This window comes from Acomys russatus, chromosome 17, assembly GCF_903995435.1.
Source record: "Acomys russatus chromosome 17, mAcoRus1.1, whole genome shotgun sequence".
NCBI lineage: Eukaryota > Metazoa > Chordata > Mammalia > Rodentia > Muridae > Acomys > Acomys russatus.
This window is the reverse complement of record NC_067153.1, coordinates 3242953-3267337: the sequence shown is the minus strand read 5'-3', so window position 1 is coordinate 3267337 and position 24385 is coordinate 3242953. Positions and strand designations below refer to the sequence as shown.

The 24385-nt window shown below is 47.8% G+C and overlaps 1 protein-coding gene across 1 annotated transcript; it reads left to right on the top strand.

Annotated features, from left to right (window-relative positions):
• The first annotated feature begins 7509 nt into the window (after positions 1–7509).
• Positions 7510–23943, top strand: Fbxo43 (F-box protein 43). Its single transcript, XM_051160533.1, has 5 exons — positions 7510–7785; positions 9338–10775; positions 16787–16889; positions 23395–23592; positions 23691–23943. Exons 1-5 carry the CDS (start codon positions 7698–7700, stop codon positions 23937–23939), a joined length of 2076 nt encoding a protein of 691 aa, XP_051016490.1. The 5' UTR covers positions 7510–7697; the 3' UTR covers positions 23940–23943.
• The last annotated feature ends 442 nt before the right edge of the window (positions 23944–24385 follow it).

The following is a 24385-nucleotide window of genomic DNA, read 5'->3' as shown; positions in this document are numbered from 1 at the left end:
GTACTTTCCGGCCAGCTGTGGGCTGGGTCTGAAGGATACGACGCTTCTCAGCAACACTACATACGTTATGAATGGTTACCACACTCTTCACGATCCTAGAGGGGGCCACTCCTTACACAGGAAGAAACGGAGGCTGAGGACCGGTCTCTGTGTCCATCATCGCTCTACTACTAAAACGCACAGGAATTCGGATCCGAGCTGGAAGCAGCAACTCCATCAAAGTCTCTCACAACACTAACTCCACCGGAGTTCTCTCTGTATTTGGTTCTTTGCGATGGAGTCTTCACTTTGTAGTTCAGGTTGGCCAAGAACTCACTTTATAGCCTAAGCCTCAAACTCAAGATGTTCGTTCAAGGCGGAATTCTGCCTCTGCTTCCCAAGCGCTCAGAGAGCAGGCGTGTGCCACCTCTCGCGGCCGCTCCGGAACTTTTTTTTTTTTTTTTTTTTAAGCCAAGTGTCTCTCCTGGTTTTGCCCCAAAGGTGCTTCCAAAATCATCAGCCGCCGATCACTTACCTCTGCAGCTCCAACACTCCCTTCTCTGTGCACGCCAAAACCTCTTCCGGTCCTCAGAAACAGACTCCCTGCCGGAGCTGCCTCGTCAACTTCCGGCGCTGACTTATGACGCAACGGAGCCCCCCCCCCCGCCTCCTCCCTCTGCCTTGAACTACGGAAGAACCAACGCGGTAACGGAAAAGCTCCGCGCGCTTGTCTTTGAGACCGGTTATAGTGTTTCGTGTGGGGGTGGGGTGGAGGTCGTTTTTATTTACCCCTCTCTAGGGAAGCAAAACATTTCCTCTGCTCGGTATTCGAAGGGCAGATAGAGCAGGAACCCAAGTGACGGCTGCTGCTGGAATCCTAAAGGAGCCGTTGCTCGGGCAAGCACTACCAGTACTTTTCACGAGTTAAAAAAAAAAAAAAAAAAAAAAATCCCACATTGCGGTTTTCTCTCAATTTCCAGTTCTCTCCCAGTCGTCTGTTACCCCCCTCTTTTCCACTCTATTTCAGGCAGTGGAATGGGAAGGTCTGAGGCTTGATGTAGCCCGAGCCGCTTTGCCTCCCCAGGGCTGAGAGTAATCGTGCAAACCACAATGCCTGCTTCCTCCCGCTTGGAAGCGAAGGCTTTTCATAAGGGCAGCTCCATCCGTCGCCCCCACCAGTCCGTGGTTTTAGCTTTACTCGTAGTATCCCCCCCCCTCCCGTGTTTGTCCACACAAGAAGAAATTGACGGATCCAGTAGATAGAAGTGTGTGTTCTCAAATACCAAAATTCAGTAAAACGCATATGTTGGGTTCAGAACACTTACATTCAATTCTTTTACGTCAGTCATATTAAAAATAGGGTGTTGAAAGCGAAGTTTAGTCGAGTAAAACAGTGGTTAACTATTAAAAAGAAGGGCTCTCTCCCAGTATGCGTCCTGCCCCCTTAGTAAACTGTACTTTCCGCTCTCCACCCATTAAATGGAGAACGTTGAGCTTTGCCTTCCATTTCTAAGAGTTCAAACCTGTGATCGGCACAGGTCATCTTGAGAAATTTCCAGGCTTCCTGGATCAAGGATCAACTCAGTAGTAAAAACGGCTTGCTTAGCATGCACGGGCTCACAGTGGTAATTAAAAAAAAAAAAAAAAAAAAAGTCTTCAGGAAAACATCACTTCCCAGCCTCTTCCTCTACATAGAAGCTAACAACATATTTTGGCCCCCAGCTATGTAACAAAGTACCCCTGCCTCCTTACACATGTGCCATGGGCATCTATACATTAAGCACTAGGGTAAAACCATTGCTATCATAAAACAATTTCATACTTAGAGGACATCTTGAATTTTAAGATTTTTGTTGTTATTTTGAGTTATGTGTGTATGTGAGTGCCAGTAGGGACCAGAAGAGGCACTTGGATCCCTTGGACTGGAATTACAGACTGTTATAACCTTCCCTACCTAGGAACTGGGAATTGAAATTGGTCCTCTGCTGCCTCTCCAGCTCTTGCTTTTTTGTTTGTTTTTTGTTTTTTGTTTTGTTTCCCCTTATAGAGATTTGCCATGTAGCCTAGGCAGCCTGGAATTCACAAATCCTCCTGCCTCCCAGTGCTGAGATAACAACTATGTACCATTAAGCCTATATATATTTAAACTGGATTCTAAATCTGTTCAAGTACCTTTTTTTTTTTTTAGTTGCAAAACATGCATGAAGGTTAGAACGGATCATCACATGTACATCATAAATGCACCCTGGGACTCTACAGGATAATGATATAATAGTCACAGTAAAGAGATCCAATATTTCCACAGAGAGTGCTAGTGCCCAACCCAGCACCCTTTTCTATTAGCAGTAACCATAGTGTTGCCATGGAACATATACCCATTATCAATGGTAACATGAAGCTGGCTCCTTAAGCGTCCACCACATGCCAGAAATCACTGTGTCACTGTCCCCTAGTGAAGGTGCTGCCATCCTGAGGCGTTTAACCCTTTATAAGATGGTTGTGATGAAACAAGTTGCCTTTTTCCCCCCCTCCCCTTGAATCTCAGATTTCTTTTATGCTTGATCATTTCTGCATAGCTTGAATGTCACGGTCATTGGGGGGAAATTCATTATGTTTTATTGAAGGGGCCCCAAGAGAAAATTAGATTCTGTGGGAACCAAGTAAGATTTAGAATTCTATCACAGGAGCCCGATTCGAGAAAAGGAAGCAAAGAAGGAAAAGACTGTGGTAGGTAAAGACTATAACAGGGCCAGCAAGATGGATCAGTGGGTAAGGCACTTGCCTCCAAACGTGCTTTGTAGCTAACAACAGCCTTGCGCTCCCCATCCTTCTGCTTCCCCCTCCCACCTTCTGGGGAATAAGGAGCTACCGTGCCTGGTCTGGCTTGCTCCTGTCTCTTCACTTGTAATAAAATGTCTCCTGAAAAATAATGTCTTTAAATTTGAAAAATGGCAAAATAGTGGTTACGTGGGTATTTTTAGCCATAAGCAAGATGCTCTTCCCTCTACATTGGGGTGGAAATTAAAATAAGTAGATGACGTTCTTTATATTTCAAAGGGGCATGGGAATGCAGTCCAACCACCACCATGAATCACACAGTTTAGTCTCCCACACTTGGGGAAATCACTGGTATCAGCACATCTGGAATGCAGTGGATGAGCCTCACCCTGGAGAAACCTCCTCCGTGATGCTAGCACCTCCTCCTCCAGGGAAGCATAGCACATCTGGGTGGGGTGCTCATCCATCCTCAACCAACCTCACATCAATCTAGCTGTTGACCCTGAACCTTTGGTCCTTCTGCCTCCACCTCCCAGATGCTGAGATTACAACAGTGTCCGCCATGCCTGCCTTGTGAAGTGCTAGGAGGTAGCCCCAGGCCTGTGACCATACATTCTAGGCAAACACTACAGACTGAGCTCCATCCCCACTCTAGGTAACATGTTACACAGGGAGAATGCTACAAAGGGAGGATTGTCACTGCTGAGCAAGGTAGGAGAAAACAGCTATAACAAACACTTATCTGAAAAGACAGGGAAAGTGCCATTTATTGTATGTGGGAGTGTGTGGGGAGTGTCAGACAAGTGCTGTATATGTCACGGGAGTTGATCGTTTCCTTGAGATGTACAGGTACTTCCTTAACGTTGCCCGTGCTATTGATTGGTCCAGGCTGTTCACTTCCCCCTAGCTATCTTGCAGAGTAACACAGTGGCTCTCTTCTGGTCTCGCTGCCACCCTTACCTCCTTCCATTCTGTCCTCTGTTCTATACATTCCTTTTTCTAAGATGCTTTGCATTGCCCACAGCACAAGCCTCAGTCTTATGTTCATCCACAGTTTTTGAGACTAATGTGCTTCTTCTCAAGAGCTTTTCCTGGCCCTTTCAGCCAGTGAGTCCTGCCTCCCAGCTGGAATGTAATCATTGTCCCCATCACCATCTGCATGGGCACTCAGTGTATACATTTTATTAGCAGCCACACACAATGCCTTGTTTTACTTGATGCCGTGAAGACATCTCTTGGATGTGATCTAATGGAAGACATCTAATAGAAATGATTACTGACCCCCCCCACCCCCCGTTAGTGGATTTTATCTGAAATCAATCAAAAGATGGCCTGGAGCTCACTGTGTAGATCAGGCTGCCCTCAAACTCACAAGAGATCTGCCTGTGTCTGCCTCTGCCTTTCAGTGCTGGGATTAAGGGTGCGCACCACCTCTCCTGGTCACAGGTTATTTTTTTAAGTAATAAATATGCTTTTGATTGATGTCAGATAAAATCTAAAGGGGGATCAGTAATCGCTCCATTCGAGCCACGTCTCCACAGTGCCAGAAAAGACAAGGCCGTGTGCGTGGCTGGCAATACAGTCCAGTCTTGCATTCCATGCCCGCCGTTCCTTTAGCTCTGACTGCTGATGTTGCTCATGCCTTTCAGCTGATTCCAGCGGCCCACTTGGCCCTGCTGTGGAGGCCCGGCTCCCCTGCCTGTTGTTGGCCTCTTCTGCAGCCTGTCACTTGTTTGGTGTGGCTGTAGGTGGACAATAGCTCCTCTTCTGCTGGCTGGGTATCCAGGAGCTTAACGTCCTCAGCAGTTTTGTCACACTCAGCCCGAGACACCTCACTGTTGTTGCTTGGATTCCTGAGAGCCCCCAGAGGAACGGAGTAACAGGAAACAGTAATGTCCGCAGAAAGTGATCGACAGCTTTTCTGATGTGCCTAACAGCTTCCTGCTCTTGCTTGTTTTGTTTGGAGTTCCCTGTTGTCTGCCTTTTAATTGCTGCTCACCCATCAAAATCCACCTTACCTCTCTCTCCTCTAGTGCAGTTAGCTGGTCCTTTGTGCCACTGTTGATACTCTTTTACAGCACTGCCCTGTCCTGTAACCAGTGTTACCAGTCAGATGACGTGAGTCTTCTTGCTCTACCCAGATCAAAACTTTAGGTCACAAAGACCACTTGTCAGCTGCTGGCTTTGAACAGCTTTCCTTTCTCTCCAAATTTGGGCGGCAGCTGCAGGCCAGGAAGAGACGCAAGTGGCGCCATCTAGTGTTAGCCCTCGTGCAGGCCTTGGGTAGCCTCACCCTTTGCTCTATGGCTCTTAAGTAGCAATCAGCAACCAAGTATTCTGGTTTGGCTTATAAGTAGAAGTCTGGATTCCTTGACCCCTAACAGATGGCCACTGTTACAGTTTTCAAAGTCCAGAGAGCTGAGACTCTTGCCCTGAAATCCTAACAGCTCTCTGGAACGTTTCTGCCACCAGCTGTGGATCCTGTTCTCTGGCTCTGTGCAGCCTCTGCTCCCCTGCTCCCCTCCCCTCTTTGTCCTGCTCCAGCTGTGCTCGGGGCTCCTGGGCTGACTCTTCTCCAGCTGCCAAGCAGCCAGCCACCTTGCCTGCTGCTCCGCTGTCTTCTTCGTGTCACTTTCTTCCTGTCAGCCTGCACTACTCAGGCAAGGGGCGATGGGATGGCTCAGAAAGTAAACGTGACCTCGGTCCCTGGGACCCACACAGTTAAAAGAGAACAGTCTCTGTTGGTTTCACTGTGACTGCTTTGTGTACATACACTCAGTCTAAAACAATTTTAAAATAAATGAATAAAATTTATAAGCAAGCAAGAGGATTTTTATTGGGTTTAGGCCCATTGTATCACAGCAGAGTGTTTCCTAGGCAGCTCAGCCAGGAATATATACCTGCTCATATAGCTAGAGAGAACTACCACAAGCACAAATAGTGAATTTACAGGGTTTTTCTTTCTTTCTTTTCCTTTTTTTTTTTTTTTTTTTGGTTGTTCGAGACAAGTTTTCTCTGTGTAGCCTTGGCTGTCCTAGACTCACTTTGTAGACCAGGCTGGCCTCAAACTCACAGCGATCCACCTGCCTCTGCTGGGATTAAAGGGATGCACCACCACACCCGGCTGATTCTACACAGTTTCTATTGTGTATCTTCTTGAGTACATATGCCATGTGTGCAGGTGCCTGCAGGGGTCCAAAAAGGGTGTTGGGTCCCCTAAAGCTGTGGTTGTGGACCGCAGGATGATTTAGGTGCTGGGAAACAAACTTGGGCCCTTTGGAAGAGTAGCAAGTGCTCTTAACAGCTAGCCCTCAAATTTAATGGTTAACATCTGCCAGTGCCCTAGGGCGAGAGGGCCCCTCACCTGTTCTGCAAACAAGCCTCATTAACAAACTGTCCCCTTCCTCTTTGCATGAGTATTTAGCATGTAGTTTGAGCTTAATATTTGAGTTTGGATACACTAAACCTATTTTTCAATGCCTACAGGGCATCCAGGCAGAGAAACATCCTCAGAGAAGACTGTTACTGGCTGTTGCTGGCTTACAGGTGGCGGCTGGCTCTGAAGCAGAACTACGCTAACCTGGGGAAGATAAACTGTGAAAATCACCTAGGCGAGATGTCTCATTGCAGGGCTCCAGGAAGGGATGTCCCCAAAGGCCAGCAGCCGGACAGGTGACAGGTGACAGGTCTGTGTCTGACCTACATTACCCACTCAGGGTACAAGGGACGAAAATCAAGACTTTTGATGTATTGGGCGTGAAAGGTTCTTGGATTTTTCTGATCCCTAAAAAGGAGTGTCTGAAGACAATAAACACAGTCACTCTTATTTATTCATAACGTTGGTTGTTTCTTCAAGACAGTGGCTGTGTGGACCAGGCTGACCTGAAACGGGGTGTAGACAGGGCTGGTCTCTAGGGGAATCCTGCTATTTTTGCCTCCTGACTGCAGAGATTGTGGGTGTATGACTCAGCTTTGTTTTTAATTCAGAAAATCTATGTATTTGCTCACTGTAGAAACAAGGACAAAAATATAAAAGATACTATTTTTACAAATCATTAGCCAGGTGTGGTGGTGTAGGCCTATAATCCCAGCACGTGGAAGGTAGAGTGAGGGCGATCAGGAGTTCAAGCCCAACCTGGATTGCATGTGACGCTGTCTCAAACACAAAAACAAAACGTGTGTGTGTGTGTGTGCGTGTGCGTGTGCTCGTGCGCGCGTGTGATAATCTTGCTGGACTTAGTGGGACACACTTGGAAGATGAAGGGAGGAGGATCAGAAGATCCAGGTCAGCCTTGGCTACCTAACAAGTTCCCGTTCGAGGTCAGCCCGCACTCCCTGAGACCCCAGCCTCTCGCTCGCCCCCTCAAACAGTAGGAGTCCCTCATAACACTCGGTTCTTATGCTGTCAATATTTACGCCTTTATCATCTAATTGAGCGGTCCCTCTGCGGGCGCAGAGAGTGTTGCCGGGAAGGGCAGAGCTCCGGGGGCAGGGCGAGGCTACAAAGGGGTGAGGGACCGGAGCTGGGTGGGCAGCTCGGACCCACGATGGGAAGAGGGGCCACCACAGGGCCGGACGGTGGCCAGGGGCGGACTCTGCGGCACCAGGCTCAGGTGGGCGGCGCCCGGCCCAGGTGCGCCCGGCAGCTCCGCCCGCACCCGCTCCGCCCTCCTCCCCGCGACACCTCCCTCCGGGACGCCCGGGTGACGACCGTTTTTTCCGGCAGGCATTGCGGCGGGTTCAGGTCTGGAATCGGGGAGGTCCCCCACGTCCAAGACTAGCAAGAGAAAGGCCGGGGAGTACAGCTGCCGCTGGGCAGAGAAATTCAGAGTGACTTGACCTTCCCAGCATGACGCCTGTGACCTTCCCGCAGTAGCCCTCGGGCGGGGTCGGGGGCTCGGTTAATTGTTCAGGTTTTTCTCTAAGGGTGGTACCTCGGTATGAACTTTAAAGTCGAAGATGAGAGACTTTGTTATTTGGAAGCCTGCCTTACTTTGACGTGTCTTAAGAACTCAGGGTTGACTGATGGTAAGGCACTCCACTTTAACGAATCAGGGCATCTGGTGTTAACTAAGCAATTCTCTAATTTATTGGGCCTTAAGACTTTCTACATAGGGGTTCTGAGCAATTTATCAGGACCTCCTCCCTTTTTCTAAGTGACCATGAAAAAGGTTTGTCTGATTCATTAGCCAGCTGTTGGGTGAATTAAATAAGCCAGATGACCTGTGGTTGCGTGAATAATTTTCCACGTCTTGAAGCAGGCATTTGGGGTACAGGAAAGATGAGAATGACCAAGCCTGTGGTTTTTCGGGGAGAGGGCGCATATCTGGGCTCGCACTTTATTTCCAACGGTTTTCGGCTTCATTTCCCAAATCCTATGCTGGTGAGGCACCTAGTGGCGGAGTGGCAGGGCCACTGGCCACATGTACTGCAGTACAGTACAAACACAAATGCAGTAAAAGCACTTGATCCAACTTTACCAAATTGGTTGAATTTAATACTTTTTCAGGAGAAAGGGATTTATGAGAGAAAGCATTACAAAAATGGTTTTAAAGTATAATGCAATTTTTAGAAAGCAAAGTTTAGTCATATTGTCCTCTGCTCATGTGCGGAAGTTAGCAGTAATGACAGGTGACTCAGATGTCAAAACTGTCAAAATGAGTAGAGATTTAAAAATTACTTTGCTTGTGTTTATCATCGTAACAGTCTTTTTGTAATTTTTGTAAACTCATGTGTTTAACTTATGTATCATGGATCACCGAATCCATATGGTCTAGAGAGAGAATTGACTCTCATAAGTTCTCCTTTGGCTTCCACAACGTGCTATGGCTTGTTTGCGTGTGTGTCACACCCACCCACAAATAAATGTTAAAGAAAAAACTGATTTTTATTTTTAGTTATATGTATCTGTGTATATGATTGAGTACAATGTCCATATAAACACACATGAGACAGTATGAACATGCAGATGCCCACAGAAGAGAACATGTGGAGCCTGGAGTTACAGGCAGCTGGGAGCCGCCCCCTGTGAGTGCTGGGAGCCGCCCCATGTAGGTGCTGGGAGCTGAACCTGGGGCATTTGTGAGAGCAACAGAAGCTTTTAACCTCCGAGCCCAGCTCCAGCTTTCGTAGTGGTTTTGAAGTGGTTCCAGAGCTTTGGAAGGAAGTGACTACCTAAGCACAAAGAAGTTAGATTAAATGCACATTCGTCAATTAAACGTCACACGGCAACAAAGTGATCTAGAAATAAAGCTGTCACGTTTTTGTTAAGAATAGTTCAAGAAAATATATGTGCATGGTGCTTTGCCTACAGTTGTCAAGTAATCAGAATATAATTTGGTTTTATAGCAAAGTGTTTCAAGGAAATATATGACAGTTTATTATAAAGGTTGTTTTTAAGTAACTTTTGAAAAAATATAATGTCTCATCATGTGCATTTAATACAAATACTTCATTTTGGTATAAGCTGTTTGGCTCTTCATTGAAAGAGAGAGAGAGAGAGAGAGAGAGAGAGAGAGAGAGAGAGAGAGAGAGAGAGAGAGAGAGGGAATATAAATTTGTTTCTACTTTGTAAAAACAGAAAGCTTGAAGATGTCCCAGCGGCACTCAGCCAGCCATGGAGCAGGAGGCAAAGTGGACTTCCCTGCTGTCACCACCAAGTCTCCCTGCCGCAGAGACTGTTGTTGCACGCCCTCCTTTAAACACAGGGGCCAACATGAGCTGTCAGAATCTTGCAGCTTTAAGAAAGACAAAGACCCAGCGCTAACCTATGAGCATCTTCAAACTCCAAGTCTGGGTTCAGGCGACCCAGCAGCAACTCCCAGTCAAAGAAGGAAATCTGTGTTCCCAAGGAAGGAAGCCAGTAAAAGCCCTGAACTCTGTGAGACTCCCAGAGTCCGAAGGAAAAAATGCTCATTACGCAGACGGCTGGATTTATCTTTCACCCTTCTGACGGGGGAGTCTGATTCACAAAGCAGCTCTCTGGAAAGTAGCAAAAGCCAAGATCTTAGCCTAGAAAAACACATCCCTGGTGGCCCTTCAGGGTTCCTCAAGCGAGACAGCTTTAGCCCACTAGTTACCAGCACCATGAAAATTGAGGATGTGACTTCTAGCAGTCACAACTCAAGGCTACATTTTTCTCAGCACAAGACCTCCACCATTGATGATTCCAAAGACGACTGTGGCTTGTTTGAAGTGGAATGTCTGTCTCCAATTGAAGGCGACGGTGTGAAAGACTCCATCGCACGGGACTTCAGTGACAGCAGCTTAAGTATAAGCGAGGAGAATACATGTCCTGAGCTCCTGGGCTCCTCTGGCAGCCGGACAACCTATGGAGCAGATGTGGCCACATCTGTAACTCCAGTAAGTAGTCTCATAGCAAAAATTAAATTCAGTGGAAGCCAAACACTTGCTTCTTCAGCAGAAGCGAGAGACAGTGTTTCAACACCCGAAGACAGTGGCTTTAGCTCACTTAGCTGGGACAAGTCAGAATATGTCCTCTCTGACCAAGAGGGCTCTTTTCAAGAACTGCTTCAGAAAAATAGGGGGACTCCCAGAGTGGGGGACCCTGTCAAAAAGCCAAAGCATACTGGGAGGTTGAGAAGACTGTCCACTCTCCGGGAGCAGGGCTCCCAGTCAGAGACAGAAGATGAGGTACAGATGGTCCACCCCAACTCTGAAGCAAGAGCTGGCACCCCCGGGAGTCAGCAAGGCTCTGATGAAAAGGGCAGGGGTTTGACTTTAAGCTTTCAAAATTTATCACACACGCCAGCCTTGCAATTAGTCCATGAGCTTTTTATAAAAAGCAAAAGGAGACGGTACCAGCAGGAAGATGATGAGGAATTCTTTGAGGAGAGGGATGAGGGAGAAATAGCCAGACTGCAGTGTGTTCTGGCAGGACTAATTGGCAGGAAGATGGGCATAGAGCGCCTGGACATCCTGACGGAATTACAGTATAGAAATCTGAAGCACGTCCTAGCTATGGTTCTAGGTTTCCTGACTGAGGAGAGTTTATACAGGTAAGAAGTAAAAGTTGCTCATGAAAGAAAACTTACCATTTTTAAAATTGGTGTCTTGTTTGTTTTCTGTTTTGGGGTGTCTTACACTGTATCAGAAGCATCTTAGGTGACCTGTCAGTAGTAGTTGATCTGCACCAGAGACTACAGATTGCTAACTCATCCCTTCAGTTTAAAAGCAAAAACAAAAGATGGGTCTGATGGGACAGGCTGTGATCCCTGGTGAGACAGGCTGTGATCCCTGGGGGGACAGGCTGTGATCCCTGGGGGGACAGGCTGTGATCCCTGGTGAGGCAGGCTTGTAATTCCTGGTAGGACAGGCTATGATCCCTGGTGGGACAGGCTATGATCCCTGGTGAGACAGGCTTGTAATCCCTGGTGGGACAGGATTCGATCCCTGGCAAGACAGGCTGTGATCCCTGGTGGGACAGGCTGTGATCCCTGGTGGTACAGGCTTGTAATTCCTGGTAGGACAGGCTATGATCCCTAGTGTGACAGGCTGTGATCCCTGGTGGGACAGCCTGTGATCCCTAGTGTGACAGGCTTGTAATCCCTGGTGGGACAGGCTGTGATCCCTGGTGGGACAGGCTGTGATCCCTGGTGAGACAGGCTTGTAATCCCTGGTGGGACAGGATTCGATCCCTGGCAAGACAGGCTGTGATCCCTGGTGGGACAGGCTGTGATCCCTGGTGGGACAGGCTGTGATCCCTAGTGTGACAGGCTTGTAATCCCTGGTGGGACAGGCTGTGATCCCTGGTGGGACAGGCTGTGATCCCTGGTGGGACAGGCTGTGATCCCTGGTGAGACAGGCTTGTAATTCCTGGTGGGACAGGCTGTGATCCCTGGTGAGACAGGCTTGTAATCCCTGGTGGGACAGGTTGTGATCCCTGGTGGGACAGGCTGTGATCCCTGGTGAGACAGGTATGATCCCTGATGGGACAGGCTGTGATCCCTGGTGGGACAGGCTGTGATCCCTGGTGGGACAGGCTGTGATCCCTGGTGGGACAGGCTGTGATCCCTGGTGGGACAGGCTGTGATCCCTGGTGGGACAGGCTTGTAATCCCTGGTGGGACAGGCTGTGATCCCTGGTGGGACAGGCTGTGATCCCTGGTGGGACAGGCTGTGATCCCTGGTGGGACAGGCTGTGATCCCTGGTGGGACAGGCTGTGATCCCTGGTGGGACAGGCTGTGATCCCTGGTGGGACAGGCTGGATCCCTGGTGGGACAGGCTTTGTAATCCCTGGTGGGACAGGTGTGATCCCTGGTGGGAGAGGCTGTGATCCCTGGTGGAGACAGGTAGTGATCCCTGATGGGGACAGGCTGTGATCCCTGGTGGGACAGGCTGTGATCCCTGGTGGGACAGGCTGTGATCCCTGGTGGGACAGGCTGTGAATCCCTGGTGAGACAGGCTTGTAATCCCTGGTGGACAGGTTGTGATCCCTGGTGGACGCTGGAGACCAGGTATCCCTGGATGGACGGCTGTGATCCCTGGTGAGGACAGCTGTGATCCCTGGATGGGACATTCTGTGATCCCTGGTAGGACAGGCTGTGATCCCTGGTTGGGACAGGCTGTGATCCCTGGTGGGACAGGCTGTGATCCCTGGTGGGACAGGCTTGAATCCCTGGTAGGACAGGCTGTGATCCCTGGTGGACAGGCTGTGATCCCTGTGGGACAGGCTGTGATCCCTGGTGGGACAGGCTGTGATCCCTGGTTGGGACAGGCTGTGATCCCTGGTGGGACAGGCTGTGATCCTGGTGGGACAGGCTGTGATCCCTGGTGGGACAGGCTGTGATCCCTGGTGGGACAGGCTGTGATCCCTGGTGGGACAGGCTGTGATCCCTGGTGGGACAGGCTGTGATCCCTGGTGGGACAGGCTGTGATCCCTGGTGGGACAGGCTGTGATCCTGGTGGACAGGCTGTGATCCCTGTGGACAGGCTGTGATCCCTGTGGGACAGGCTGTGATCCCTGGTGGGACAGGCTTGTAATCCCTGGTAGGACAGGCTGTGATCCCTGGTGGGACAGGCTGTGATCCCTGGTAGGACAGGCTGTGATCCCTGGTAGGACAGGCTGTGATCCCTGATGGGACAGGCTGTGATCCCTGGTAGGACAGGCTGTGATCCCTGGTGGGACAGGCTGTGATCCCTGGTGAGACAGGCTGTGATCCCTGGTGGGACAGGCTGTGATCCCTGGTGAGACAGGCTGTGATCCCTGGTGGGACAGGCTTGTAATCCCTGGTGGGACAGGCTGTAATCCCTGGTGGGACAGGCTGTGATCCCTGATGGGACAGGCTGTGATCCCTGGTGGGACAGGCTGTGATCCCTGGTGAGACAGGCTGTGATCCCTGGTGGGACAGGCTGTGATCCCTGGTGGGACAGGCTGTGATCCCTGGTGGGACAAGCTGTAATCCCTGGTAGGACAGGCTGTGATCCCTGGTGAGACAGGCTGTGATCCCTGGTGGGACAGGCTGTGATCCCTGATGGGACAGGCTGTGATCCCTGGTAGGACAGGCTGTGATCCCTGGTGGGACAAGCTGTGATCCCTGGTGAGACAGGCTGTGATCCCTGGTGGGACAGGCTGTGATCCCTGATGGGACAGGCTGTGATCCCTGGTAGGACAGGCTGTAATCCCTGGTGGGACAAGCTGTAATCCCTGGTAGGACAGGCTGTGATCCCTGATGGGACAGGCTGTGATCCCTGGTGGTACAGGCTGTGATCCCTGGTGGGACAGGCTGTGCTCCCTAGTGTGACAGGCCTGATGGTACAGCCTGTAATCTCAGTTACTAGAGAAGATGAGGCAGAAGCTTTGCTCAGGTTCAAGGTCAGGAAAAAAAAAATCAAATATAGTAACCTTTCTTCCTAAATTATTTGGTGGTAGTGGTGGTGGTAGTGAGTTCGTGTGTGCGCGTGTGCGTTTGCGTTTGTGTGTGTGTGTGTGTGTGTGTGTGTGTGTGTGTGTGTGTGTGTGTGTATGACAGAGATGGAGAGGTAGAGGGACCGACAGACAGTGGACAGGCAGACACGTGTATCCCGGGCTAGCCTTGTACTCACTATATATTTGAGTTCCTGCCTCCACCTTCCAAGTTGTGGGATTTCAAAGTGTGTGCCACCATGCCCAATATTCCACAGATTTTTAAATGTTTTATTTAAAACTTCACATCCCTTTGTCAGATACAAATTGTTGTAAAGCCATGATACCTGATCAGAAATAAGTCAGCAATTATGGTAACTGAGAAACTATCATAAGTAGTGGCTATTTTTATTTAGTCCAAATTCAAGTATCTAAGAAAAATAGCTTTCATTTTAGAGTTTGGTCTTTAGGGACTATGGATAAACACCTTCTCTCATCTGTACTGTGTCACAGCAGAGGGAGAGAGTTGTGTTCAGGGTTAGGAGCAGAAGAGCGGTGTGCTGAGGTGGTAGGTTTGGGGTTAGGAGCGGAAGAGCGCGTGTGCTTTGGTGGTAGGTCCCCTGCTGCTGCTTAATTGTAGAGAAAAGCAGATCCAGATGATAAAGAGAACCTAATCAAGACAGCATGCTGCGGGGCATTGCAGGGTTATCACAAGCCACGACCCTCAAATTGTTTGTTTTGTTTTTATTTGTTTTTGTTTTGTGTCAGGGTTTCTCTGTGTAGCCCTGGCTATCCTGGAACTCACTTTGTAGACCAGGCTAGTCTCGAACTCAGATCCTTCTACCTTTGCTTCTTGAGTGCTGGGATTAAAGGTGTGTGCCACCACCACCTGGCAGACCTTACTGTTTTTATGGCCCTTGCTCGCAAAGCCTGTCTTCACCTTCCCCCCTTACATCTATTCTAGGATATTATAGGAAATTGTAGCATTTTTTTTAGCTGTTGTCTTCAGAGGTATCTTGTCTACCTGTGTAATTTGTAGAGGGAGAAACATCCCTAGATAAGTTAAATCATGTGCCACAGCCCAGGACTAGATGGAGGCTCCGCCACTGGCCTCCCTGACCGTTCATGCAATTATCCTCCTGCAGACGCTTCAGGTTTTACCACTTTTCTGAGTATACTTGGTAAAGCACATATTGGTGTAACCCTGGTGGATTGCATGGTGTGGACATGTGTGTGCAACTGTGTGTGCCTTTCGAAGGTGTTTAAATGGTAAGTTGTCTAAATTTATATATATATATATATATATATATATATATATATATATATATATATATATATATATCGGTTGCTTATGTGAGTCATTGGTAGTGGTCATACTTCAATGATTTCTGCCTGCCCTCTGGAGTATTTGTAGCAAAAATATGTATGTATAATCTGGTTTTTTTGTGGGGGGGGGGACAGGGTTTCTCTGTGAAGCCCTGGCTGTCCTGGACTCACTCTGTAGACCAGGCTGGCCTTGAACTCACAGTGATCTGCCTGCCTCTGCCTCCTGAGTGCTGGGATTACAGGTGTGTGCCATCAAGCCACGTTTTTTGGCGGGTGGTGGTGTCTATAATCTTAATGGTACTCTTATGGAGGTGTGTGTGTGTGTGTGTGTGTGTGTGTGTATGTGTGTTTATGTATATGCATGTGCATGTATGCAAGCCATGTGTAGATGTCATAGGACAATTTTATGGAGTATGTTCTTGCACTTTTTTTTGTGTAATCAAACTCAGGTTGTCAGATTGGTGTGGCACTTGCCTTTATCCACGGAGCCAGCCCCCTGGTCCTGGCTTCCCTTCTAGTGGGTGACTTTCTGCACATCTCTTGTGTGATGCAGAGTATGTAGATTGACTTAGGGAGGTGATGGCACCTGCACTAGCTATGGCAACATCAAGCAGTGTTGGCACTGGAGCGTTAGCTGGGCCCTCAGAGTGAGTGCCTGTTATCCCGGTCACCTTCTGATTGAAGTGATTTGCTGTGAGAGCAGAAAGAGCAGAGTAACCGCTCATTTTCCTTAAGTTATTGAAGCTCTTCTGCGGCTGCTTCACTGCCATGAGCTCTGCAAACCAAATGGGGGCACTACTGGCAATAGGATGATTTAGGGTTAGAGCTAGCAGCCTGTCTCATTACATCGGGCGCTACTCACACGGCTCCGTCGCCTGGCACTTACTGCTGCCAGTGAAGGGGTAGCCCTGTGTTTGCCCAAAGTGACACAGGTTTGCTAGACACCAGAAGAGATTATTTCGTTCTCATAGTAAAGATGATAATCATTTGCTGCATGTCATGTTCCAGATTTATAACCGAGCTTCACATGAGTCAGTGTCTCATGTTTGAGTTATTATTTTTGCTGTTGCTGTAATTTTTTTTTTGGTTTTTCGAGACAGGGTTTCTCTGTGTAGCCTTGGCCATCCTGGACTCACTTTGTAGACCAGGCTGGCCTCGAACTCACAGTGATCCGCCTGCCTCTGCCTCCCGAGTGCTGGGATTAAAGGCGTGCACCACCACGCCCGGCTTGTTGCTGTAATTTTTGAGACAGGATCTCAATGTATCCCAGCCAGGCCCTGAACTCAGTATATAGCTCAGGCTGGCATTGAACTCACGGCAATCCTTCTGTCTCATCTTCCCAAACGCTTGGGTTACAGGTATAAACCGCCATCCACAGCTCGTGCTGACCCCGTAAGTGGACACTGACAGGGCATCCACGGCCATGGTTCAGGTGGGGAGAGCAATGGCCACCAGTCCTGCTGAGCTCCAGCCCCGCGTCCTACATGGTGGAGAAAAGAACCAAAGTTCACAAATTGTCCTCTGATCTCCACGTGGGAATCGTGGCATGCATGTGCCTTCCCCTTCTGCCAGCACCCACTAAACAAATTTTCAATTAAAATAACACATATGAAATAGTGATCTAATGATATAATGCCCTATGTGCTTAGTATTTTAATAGGAATCCTTTCATTTGGTAAATCAATATGAAAAAAATGAGTTGACCAAATCATATTATTATGTAATTTTAAGTTTAAGTTTACTGTCCAAATCTTTAAAATTATTTTTATTATTGGTTCCTTAGGAGAAAATTTTAACCTTTTGGAAAACATACAATAACAGACTACCTGTTTGTTGTAGTGCTTGGAACGTCAGCAGAAACTGGCGTGAAATTGTGGCTCAGGATAAAAAGGCAAACAGGAGGAGGAAACTTTATATCATACAGCTGAAAGCAAATGCTCAGGTAACGTGGACAGCACTTCTTAGAAGTGGGCTTGTGTCTAGTGACCCCATATCACTGAGCACCGAGTTCAGTTTTTCATCTTCTAATCTTTTCTATTTAGTAAACATTCTCTTATAAATGCCACGTATTCTAAACTGTTCTCACACAGTCCATGACCTGCAGTAGGTTGTCAAGCTGTTGCCTGGCTGCTTGCTGTGGCATCCCAATACCAGTGCCTTGCTAGGGCCTCTTCATAATTAGATACTGTTAGCATGTAAAAAATCCAGTCTCAGCACACATTGCATATCAGCCATTGTGCCAGCTGGTCAGATGACAGTGACAGACGTTTCTGACATGGCCCCTGCTGATGGAGGATCACGTGCTGAGCAGTGACTACAGCATAGGTGTGCTAAGGGCATCTCACGTTCTACCTGACATTTAAAAGGACGGTTGAACAGGTAGCTGGGAACTGAAAGGTGACACTGCTGAGACCTGGACAGCAAGGTTGGGTAGGCAGGGATGACAGAGAGCACTTTGGTGGGCAGCAGTGTCTGCAGAGGCCTACGGGAGGGTGCCCTGGGCAGACGAAAGACCTCATTAACTTGTCTTCCGTTGAGAATTTGAGGTCCAGCTTTGATGTTACAAAAACATACAAGTTCTTCACAGAAGCACAGCTTTGTGCAAAGGGTGATGGCAGCACCTGGATTTGCTGGTAGATTCAGCTTTAGATCTTCCATGGCATTTGCTGCAACACTCTTGTTCTAGTTTTTAAAAAAACATACTATAAGTACATTTCCAATTAAAAAATGTGTGTGTTATGTGTGTGTGTGTATGTGTGTTATATGTGTGTGTGTGTGTGTGTATGTGTGTTTATGTGCGTGTGTGTGTGCGTGTATGTGTGTGTGTGTGTGGGGGTTAAGAGAACAACTTGTGGAAGTCTTCTTTCTTCTTCCACCATGTGGCCCTGGTAATTGAACTTAGGTCCTCAGGCTTGGTGGCAAGTGGGTAACAGGTAACACTGAGTCATCTCACTAGCCCCTAAAGTTCTTTTTGTTGTTGTTTGTGACATGGTTTTTCTGTGTAGTCTTGGCTGTCCTGGACTCCCTTTGTAGACCAGGCTGGCCTGGAACTCACAAAGAACTGCCTGTCTCTGCCTCCCTGAGTACTGGGATTACAGGTGTGCACCACCATACCCGGCTAGGCCCTAAATTTCTAATTTGACTAAATATAATAGCTGAGATAGAATATGACATAAATGAGACCATCTAAATATAGTTTATGGATTTCTCCTTTCAGTGAGAGAGCAGGGATGTAAAACTGAGAAAAAGTTTTGTCTTGTTACAGTGTGGCCTGTTCACAGTGTGGCTGCAGTGTGGCCTGCTCTCAGTGTCTGTCTCTAGCATGGTCTGTTCTCAGTGTGGCTGCAGTGTGGTTTGTTCTCAGTGTTTGGCTGCAGCGTGGTCTGTTCTCAGTGTTTGGCTGCAGCGTGGCCTGTTCTCAATGTGGCTGCAGCATGGCCTGTTCTCAGTGTGGCTGCAGCGTGGCCTGTTCTCAGTATGGCTGCAGTGTGGCCTGTTCTCAGTGTGGCTGCAGCGTGGCCTGTACTCAGTGTGGCTGTAGCGTGGCCTATTCTCAGTGTGGCCGCAGCATGGCCTGTTCTCAGTGTGGCTGCAGCGTGGCCTGTTCTCAGTATGGCTGCAGTGTGGCCTGTTCTCAGTGTGGCTGCAGCGTGGCCTGTACTCAGTGTGGCTGTAGCGTGGCCTGTACTCAGTGTCTGGCTATAGGGTGGCCCATTTTCAGTGCCTGGCTGCAGCATGGCCTGTTCTCAGTGTTTTCTGGTGACTGTAGCTTCTGACCGTGGAAGCACTGAACAGTGACTCCATTAACACTGTAGCCTCTTCCTTGACATATGGTTTCTTAAAAAGTGTGTGTGTGTGTGTGTGTGTGTGTGTGTGTGTGTGTGTGTGTTTGCCACAGCAAACATGGAGATCAACTCACAAGAGTTGGTTCTTTCCATCCGCATTGTGGGTCCTGGAAAGGTTAGAAAACAACTTAAGAGACTTCAGACTCAGGTTGCAGGACTTGCTGGTAAGCACCTTTAATCCCAGCACTTGGGAGGCAAAAGCAGGTAACTTTCTGCTACACAGTGAGTTCCAGATCAGCCAAGCCTACACAGTGAGACTCTGTCTCAAACAGAGCAAAACAAAAATTTCAGACAAGCACCTATTAGTATTTAAGTTGTGAACTTCATTACTCTACTTTCTGCCTACCTTCTCTGAGGAGGAAACCTGGTTGTGTCAGCAACCCAGCTGGTAATTCCAGATAAAATGTTTGATCCTTCTATCCTTGTCATCATTTTAAAAAGAAAAAAAAAAAAAACCCCAAACAAACAAAAAACAAAAAACTAGCCGGGCAGTGGTGGCGTCTGCCTGTAATCTCAGCACTCCAGGAGGAGGCAGAGGCAGGTGGATCTCCGTGAGTTCGAGGTCAGCCTGGTCTACAGAGGGAGTCCAGGATAGCCAAGGCTACACAGAGAAACCCTGTCTCAAAAAACAAAAAAACCAACCGAACAAAAAACAAAGAAGGGGAACAAAAATAGAAAGAGAAGAAAAGTAGGAGAGGAAGAGGAAACAGCCACCCCACCACCTTCAAGTCTGGTAAGGTAGTTTAGTGGGGGAAGGCCTTGCTGACAAGCTGAGCTTGATCTCTCTCAGGCTGACTTCTGAGGTCCACATGCATGCAGTGGTACATGCTTGACACTTTACAGTGTCAATAAATAAATGTACATAAATAAATGTCAGTAAGAAAATAATGCATGCTCCCTCCCTCCTCATTTTTTGAGCTTCACTATGTAGCTCAAATTGGCATTGAGCTCTTGTCTCTCCTCCCAAGAACTGGGATTACAAGTGTCTTTCAATCTGGCTTTTTTTTTTTTTTTTTTGAGACAGGGTTTCTCTGTGTAGCCTTGGCTGTCCTATAGACCAGGCTGGCCTCTAACTCACAGGGATCCGCCTGCCTCTGCCTCCTGAGTGCTGGGATTAAAGGCGTGTGCCACCACGCCCAGCTATCAATCTGGCTTTTTAAAGGACTACATTTTTTCCTTATACATTTCCCCCCTTATTTTAGTTTGCTTTTAAATCTCCTTCAAAATGCTACAAACTTTAAAAGTAAAAGTGGATTATACAGTTTATATCAAAGCATGCCAATCTCCTTTTGCCCTGTCCTGTTTGCTTCTTCAGACAGGATCAGACTCTGTATTCCAGGCTCCTTTGAAACTCATATGTAGCTCAGGATGGCTTTAAATTTGTGGTAGTCATCCTGCCTCACCTCCCTGGGTGCTGGGATTGCAGGTAGGAGCCACCACACCAGGCTTCTGGTGTCTACTTCTATTTCTTGTGTTTCTAGCTAATGTACTTGAACTATTTGTTATTTCTTTTTTTATTTTTGGGACAGGGTTTCTCCATGTAGCCCTGGCTGTCCTGGAACCCACTCTGTAGACCGGGTAGCCTTGAACTCAGAGATCCACCTACCTTTGTGTGCTAAAGGTCCCACCGTGGCCAGCTGATATTTGTTATTTTACCTGGAAGGGATTCAGTTAGTTCTCAGCCTCTCCATGCTAGCACCTCTCCCTGCTACTCTCCTCTCTGGACTGATCTCTCCTGTCTTATGACCATAATTACATCACCATTTCTGGGTTAGTCAGGGCTAGGTGTGACACAGCAGCTGGATCAAGAGTACTATAGCATACACACTGTCATTAAACTCTTGTGGGTTTTTTTGGGGAACAAGCCAACCTTGTGCCAATTTTCCTGCCTCTGTCTCTTGAATGCTGGAACTCTGGGTGTATATCACCAAGTCGTGTGTATGTATGTGTGTGTGTGCGTGACATGCACATATGGAGGCCAGAGGTCATCACGGAACCTAGAGCTCAACAGCTTGGCTAAGCCGTGCTGGCCCATGAGCTCCGGGCACCTGCTTGTTTCTGCCCTCCCAGGGTTGGAGTTACGGGCATGAGCCACCTTGGCGAGCTTTTATGTGAGTGCTGGGGACCCAAACTCAGATCCTTGTGCTTGCACAAGCCCTTTACTCGCTGAGCCATCTCCGCAGACTGTTTGGAGGGTTTCGTGTCCTCAGGCTGGCTTTGACCTCACTTTGTACCTAAGTCTGGCTTTGAACCTCCTGCTCGTGTGCCTCTAGTGCTGGGAACCCTGCATGTGCTGTCACTCTTGCCCTGTCCTTACACGTGTCTTCCTTGTAACTGGCTCCCGGCTGCCTTTGTGTGTGTCTGTCTCCCCACACCCCCACTTGTGTGTCCCACACTGTTTCTCTGCTTAGATTCTGGATTAATCTCCCCTTATTTGCAAGAACCAAAAGTCTCCTCTGTGTGGGTTCCAGCACCCAGTATTGCTCTTTTTCCTCAGCTTCCTTCCCGGAGCTCTGCAGGCCTCCTGTTCCACATGAACCCTTAAGTTTGCCTGACTTATCTTGATGTGCTACTAGCCCAAACAGAAACATTTCAAAACAAAGCTGGTTAGTGATTTTCTTCCTCAGACTGTATAGTGTCTCAGGAAGGGGCTGAGTGTGAGCTCTGAGTGCACAGGTGTTCAGTAGGAGCAGCGTCTCATCTGTCCGCCATCTTTACCCCGTGTGAGTGCCGCCTGGATCAGGGTCCCTGCCTTTCCCTGAGAGTCTTCATTTAGTCCTCACTGTTCTCACATACGTGTGGAATGAACAACCGTTAGATGACTTGACTTTCACAGTTAGATTTTTAGTAATTTTTTTAGTAATCCAGCACCCAGTGGCAGAGGTAAGTGGGTCTCTGTGAATTCGAGGGCAGCCTGATGTTCATAGCAGGTGTGAGGCGGCTGGTGCTACACAGTGAGAGAACTAAACTTCAGAGACTGTTAGCAGGCATGCGCATGCGCTTTTGTTGACTGCTTTGTCTCTTAGTCATTAAAAACAAAACAAACAGAAAAACATCACCAATTCGACATTCCATAAGTACTTATTAAAGGAAGGTCTGTTTCTTTTCCACTTGCTTCAGCTGACACCTTGGCTCACTTCTAGGTGTGTGGACAGTATACTCGTCAACTGCAGCAGAACACAGTGGGTGCTATTCTAGTGAGCTCTTGGTTGGGCACTGTGGCCTGGGCTACAAACAATAGGAGTGTCACTTAAATGACAGTGCTCCAGTGAGTTCAGGATGTGCAACTGTGTTCAAATTCAGTATCGGCTCGTTGTGTGCATTCCTAGGCTGTTGGTGCTTCCTGTCTTATGACCACAAGCTGCGCTTGCTACACTCAGTCCACTACAATTGTCATGTTTTAGCTTTGCCGTTAGGGCCATGCACAACCCCGGAGGCTGCCCATTAGAGCTGAATGGTAAAGAAGCCCGGCCAATGTGTTCGTCCTGTCTGCCTGTTAGAGAAACAGTTCCTCATCACAACTTTAACAGAGTACAAGGCTCTGCAGATTACCTACTGAAAATGCTCTAATGATTTTTCCAGTGTTACTGAGCTGTAATTGACAAAAGGGCATTGTATACTTTTAAGGTGTACAAGCCAATTAACACACTTCTTGACTGAACATTTGAATAATGTGGGATTGTAGTTCAGATGAGAGATGCTCTTTGCTCCTTTAAAACCATCAAGGCTGTTTAAAACAACTGTAAAAGTGAATCAGAGTCAGACATTTGTAAAACCAGCCAAAGACTTTGGGTTATATGATGTCAGCAGTCCTATTGTCTGGCCAAAATGTGGTTAAGGTAAGAACTTGCAAAGAGTTCCATGGCAAACTTTGAAAAAGTTCACCCTAATTCTCCTCTCCTTTTAGATCTTGGCTTTACAGTGAACTGCCAAGTGTGATTTGAAGGCTGAGCCCTTTCCTTCAGCTGTATTCTTAGAGTTAGTTTCATGGAAATAGCTCTTCTCTTTGGTATCTCTGCTGCCTGCAGCTCCTGTGTGAGCCCAGAACTAAGCGTGTGTGGCTCCATGGCTGCAGTGTAACACAGCACTATGTTATACCATCTGAGTCCTTAGAGAAGTTTGGAATGATAAATACATGGGTTAAATAAGTGGAAAAGTAACCAATCATATCAACAGAAAGCCATAAGACTGCTTTTCAAAAAAAGGTCTAGAGAGAGAACCAGCACCCAAGCCACGGTGGCAGCGTAGGGAGCCAGTTCCTGCCTTCCACCTTCGGGTGCAGCCTCTCTCCTGTTTAGGCAGCTGTGCCACAGACTTCCCGGTGGCTCTCCTGCCTCTCTTCCCTCCTGGGTCTAGGAGTGCACCATCACAGGCTAGTACTTTTATCTGCAGAACCATTTCCCTGTCTCCCAACTTGTTTGACTTAAAAGTTAGGTGAGAAAAGATTCTCTGCCTGGCCCACCCCCAAAGATAAACGGTCCAGGGAAAGATCCTGGTGGTACAAACCACTCCCAAACATTAACATCCAGGCCAGGAGGAGCGCTGTCCTGTCATGGTGAGCTGCTGACTTTGCAGTGTTGACTCTTCTTGTCTTTACCACAGGGGCCTGTGCTACATGTTCAGGATGCTGCCACTCGGCTCCATCTTCCAAACCGTGCTGCCTTAAGATCAGTGCAGGCGCAGGCACCCACTGCTCAGAGCGATCAGGCTCCGCCTCTGTCCCCTTGGGGAGATGCTTTGACACCTGTGGCAAGCTCTTCCCTTGCCCACCTAAGGAGTAAACAGGCACAGTATGTGAAGGTGAGTATGGACCGTAAGTTATTAGCAGTATTTAGAGTTTGAAGTGAAGTGACTGCCGGTGTCATGCTGGAAGACTGGTGTGCATGCTTCCACTACAGGTTGCCAGGACACTCTTTACTGACGAAGCCTTAAAGCCTTGCCCGAGGTGCCAATCCCCCGCTAAGTACCAGCCATACAAGAAAAGGGGACTGTGCAGCCGCCTGGCCTGCGGCTTTGACTTCTGTGTGTTATGTCTGTGTGCTTATCATGGGTCTGAAGAATGTCGAACAGGGTCAGCAAAGGCGAGGAGGAGTAAAGATGGTCTCCCAGGGAGCGCCCAGAGCAAGCGGAACCTAAAACGCCTCTGAAGAGACTCACGGAACCGCCTGCTGGCCGATGTTCTGTCAGACTTACAATTATGACTGTTTTGAACACACACACAAATCTTCTCATTGATGACAGATGGTGATTTATTCCTATTTTGTATATATTATAATGCACACTGTTGTATATTTTCCTTAAAGTGATGAGTTTTGAAAGAATTTTATTTTACTATGTCATGCCCCCATTTTAAATAACTTGATGTTTTAAATAAAGAATTTTCAGGTTTGTTATATATATGTGTGTTTTAGTGCTTTGTGTAACTTTTTAAGTTTGTGCATTTCATAACTATATGTTGAAATGTTCTTCAAGTTTTTAAAAAAGTGATTTCCCAAATAATTTGAAAAAACAAAAAATTGAACTTGAGGCCAGTGCACTTACAGGTTTGGAAAATGGTTGACATTAAATATAAATAAAATTACTTTAGAAGTTC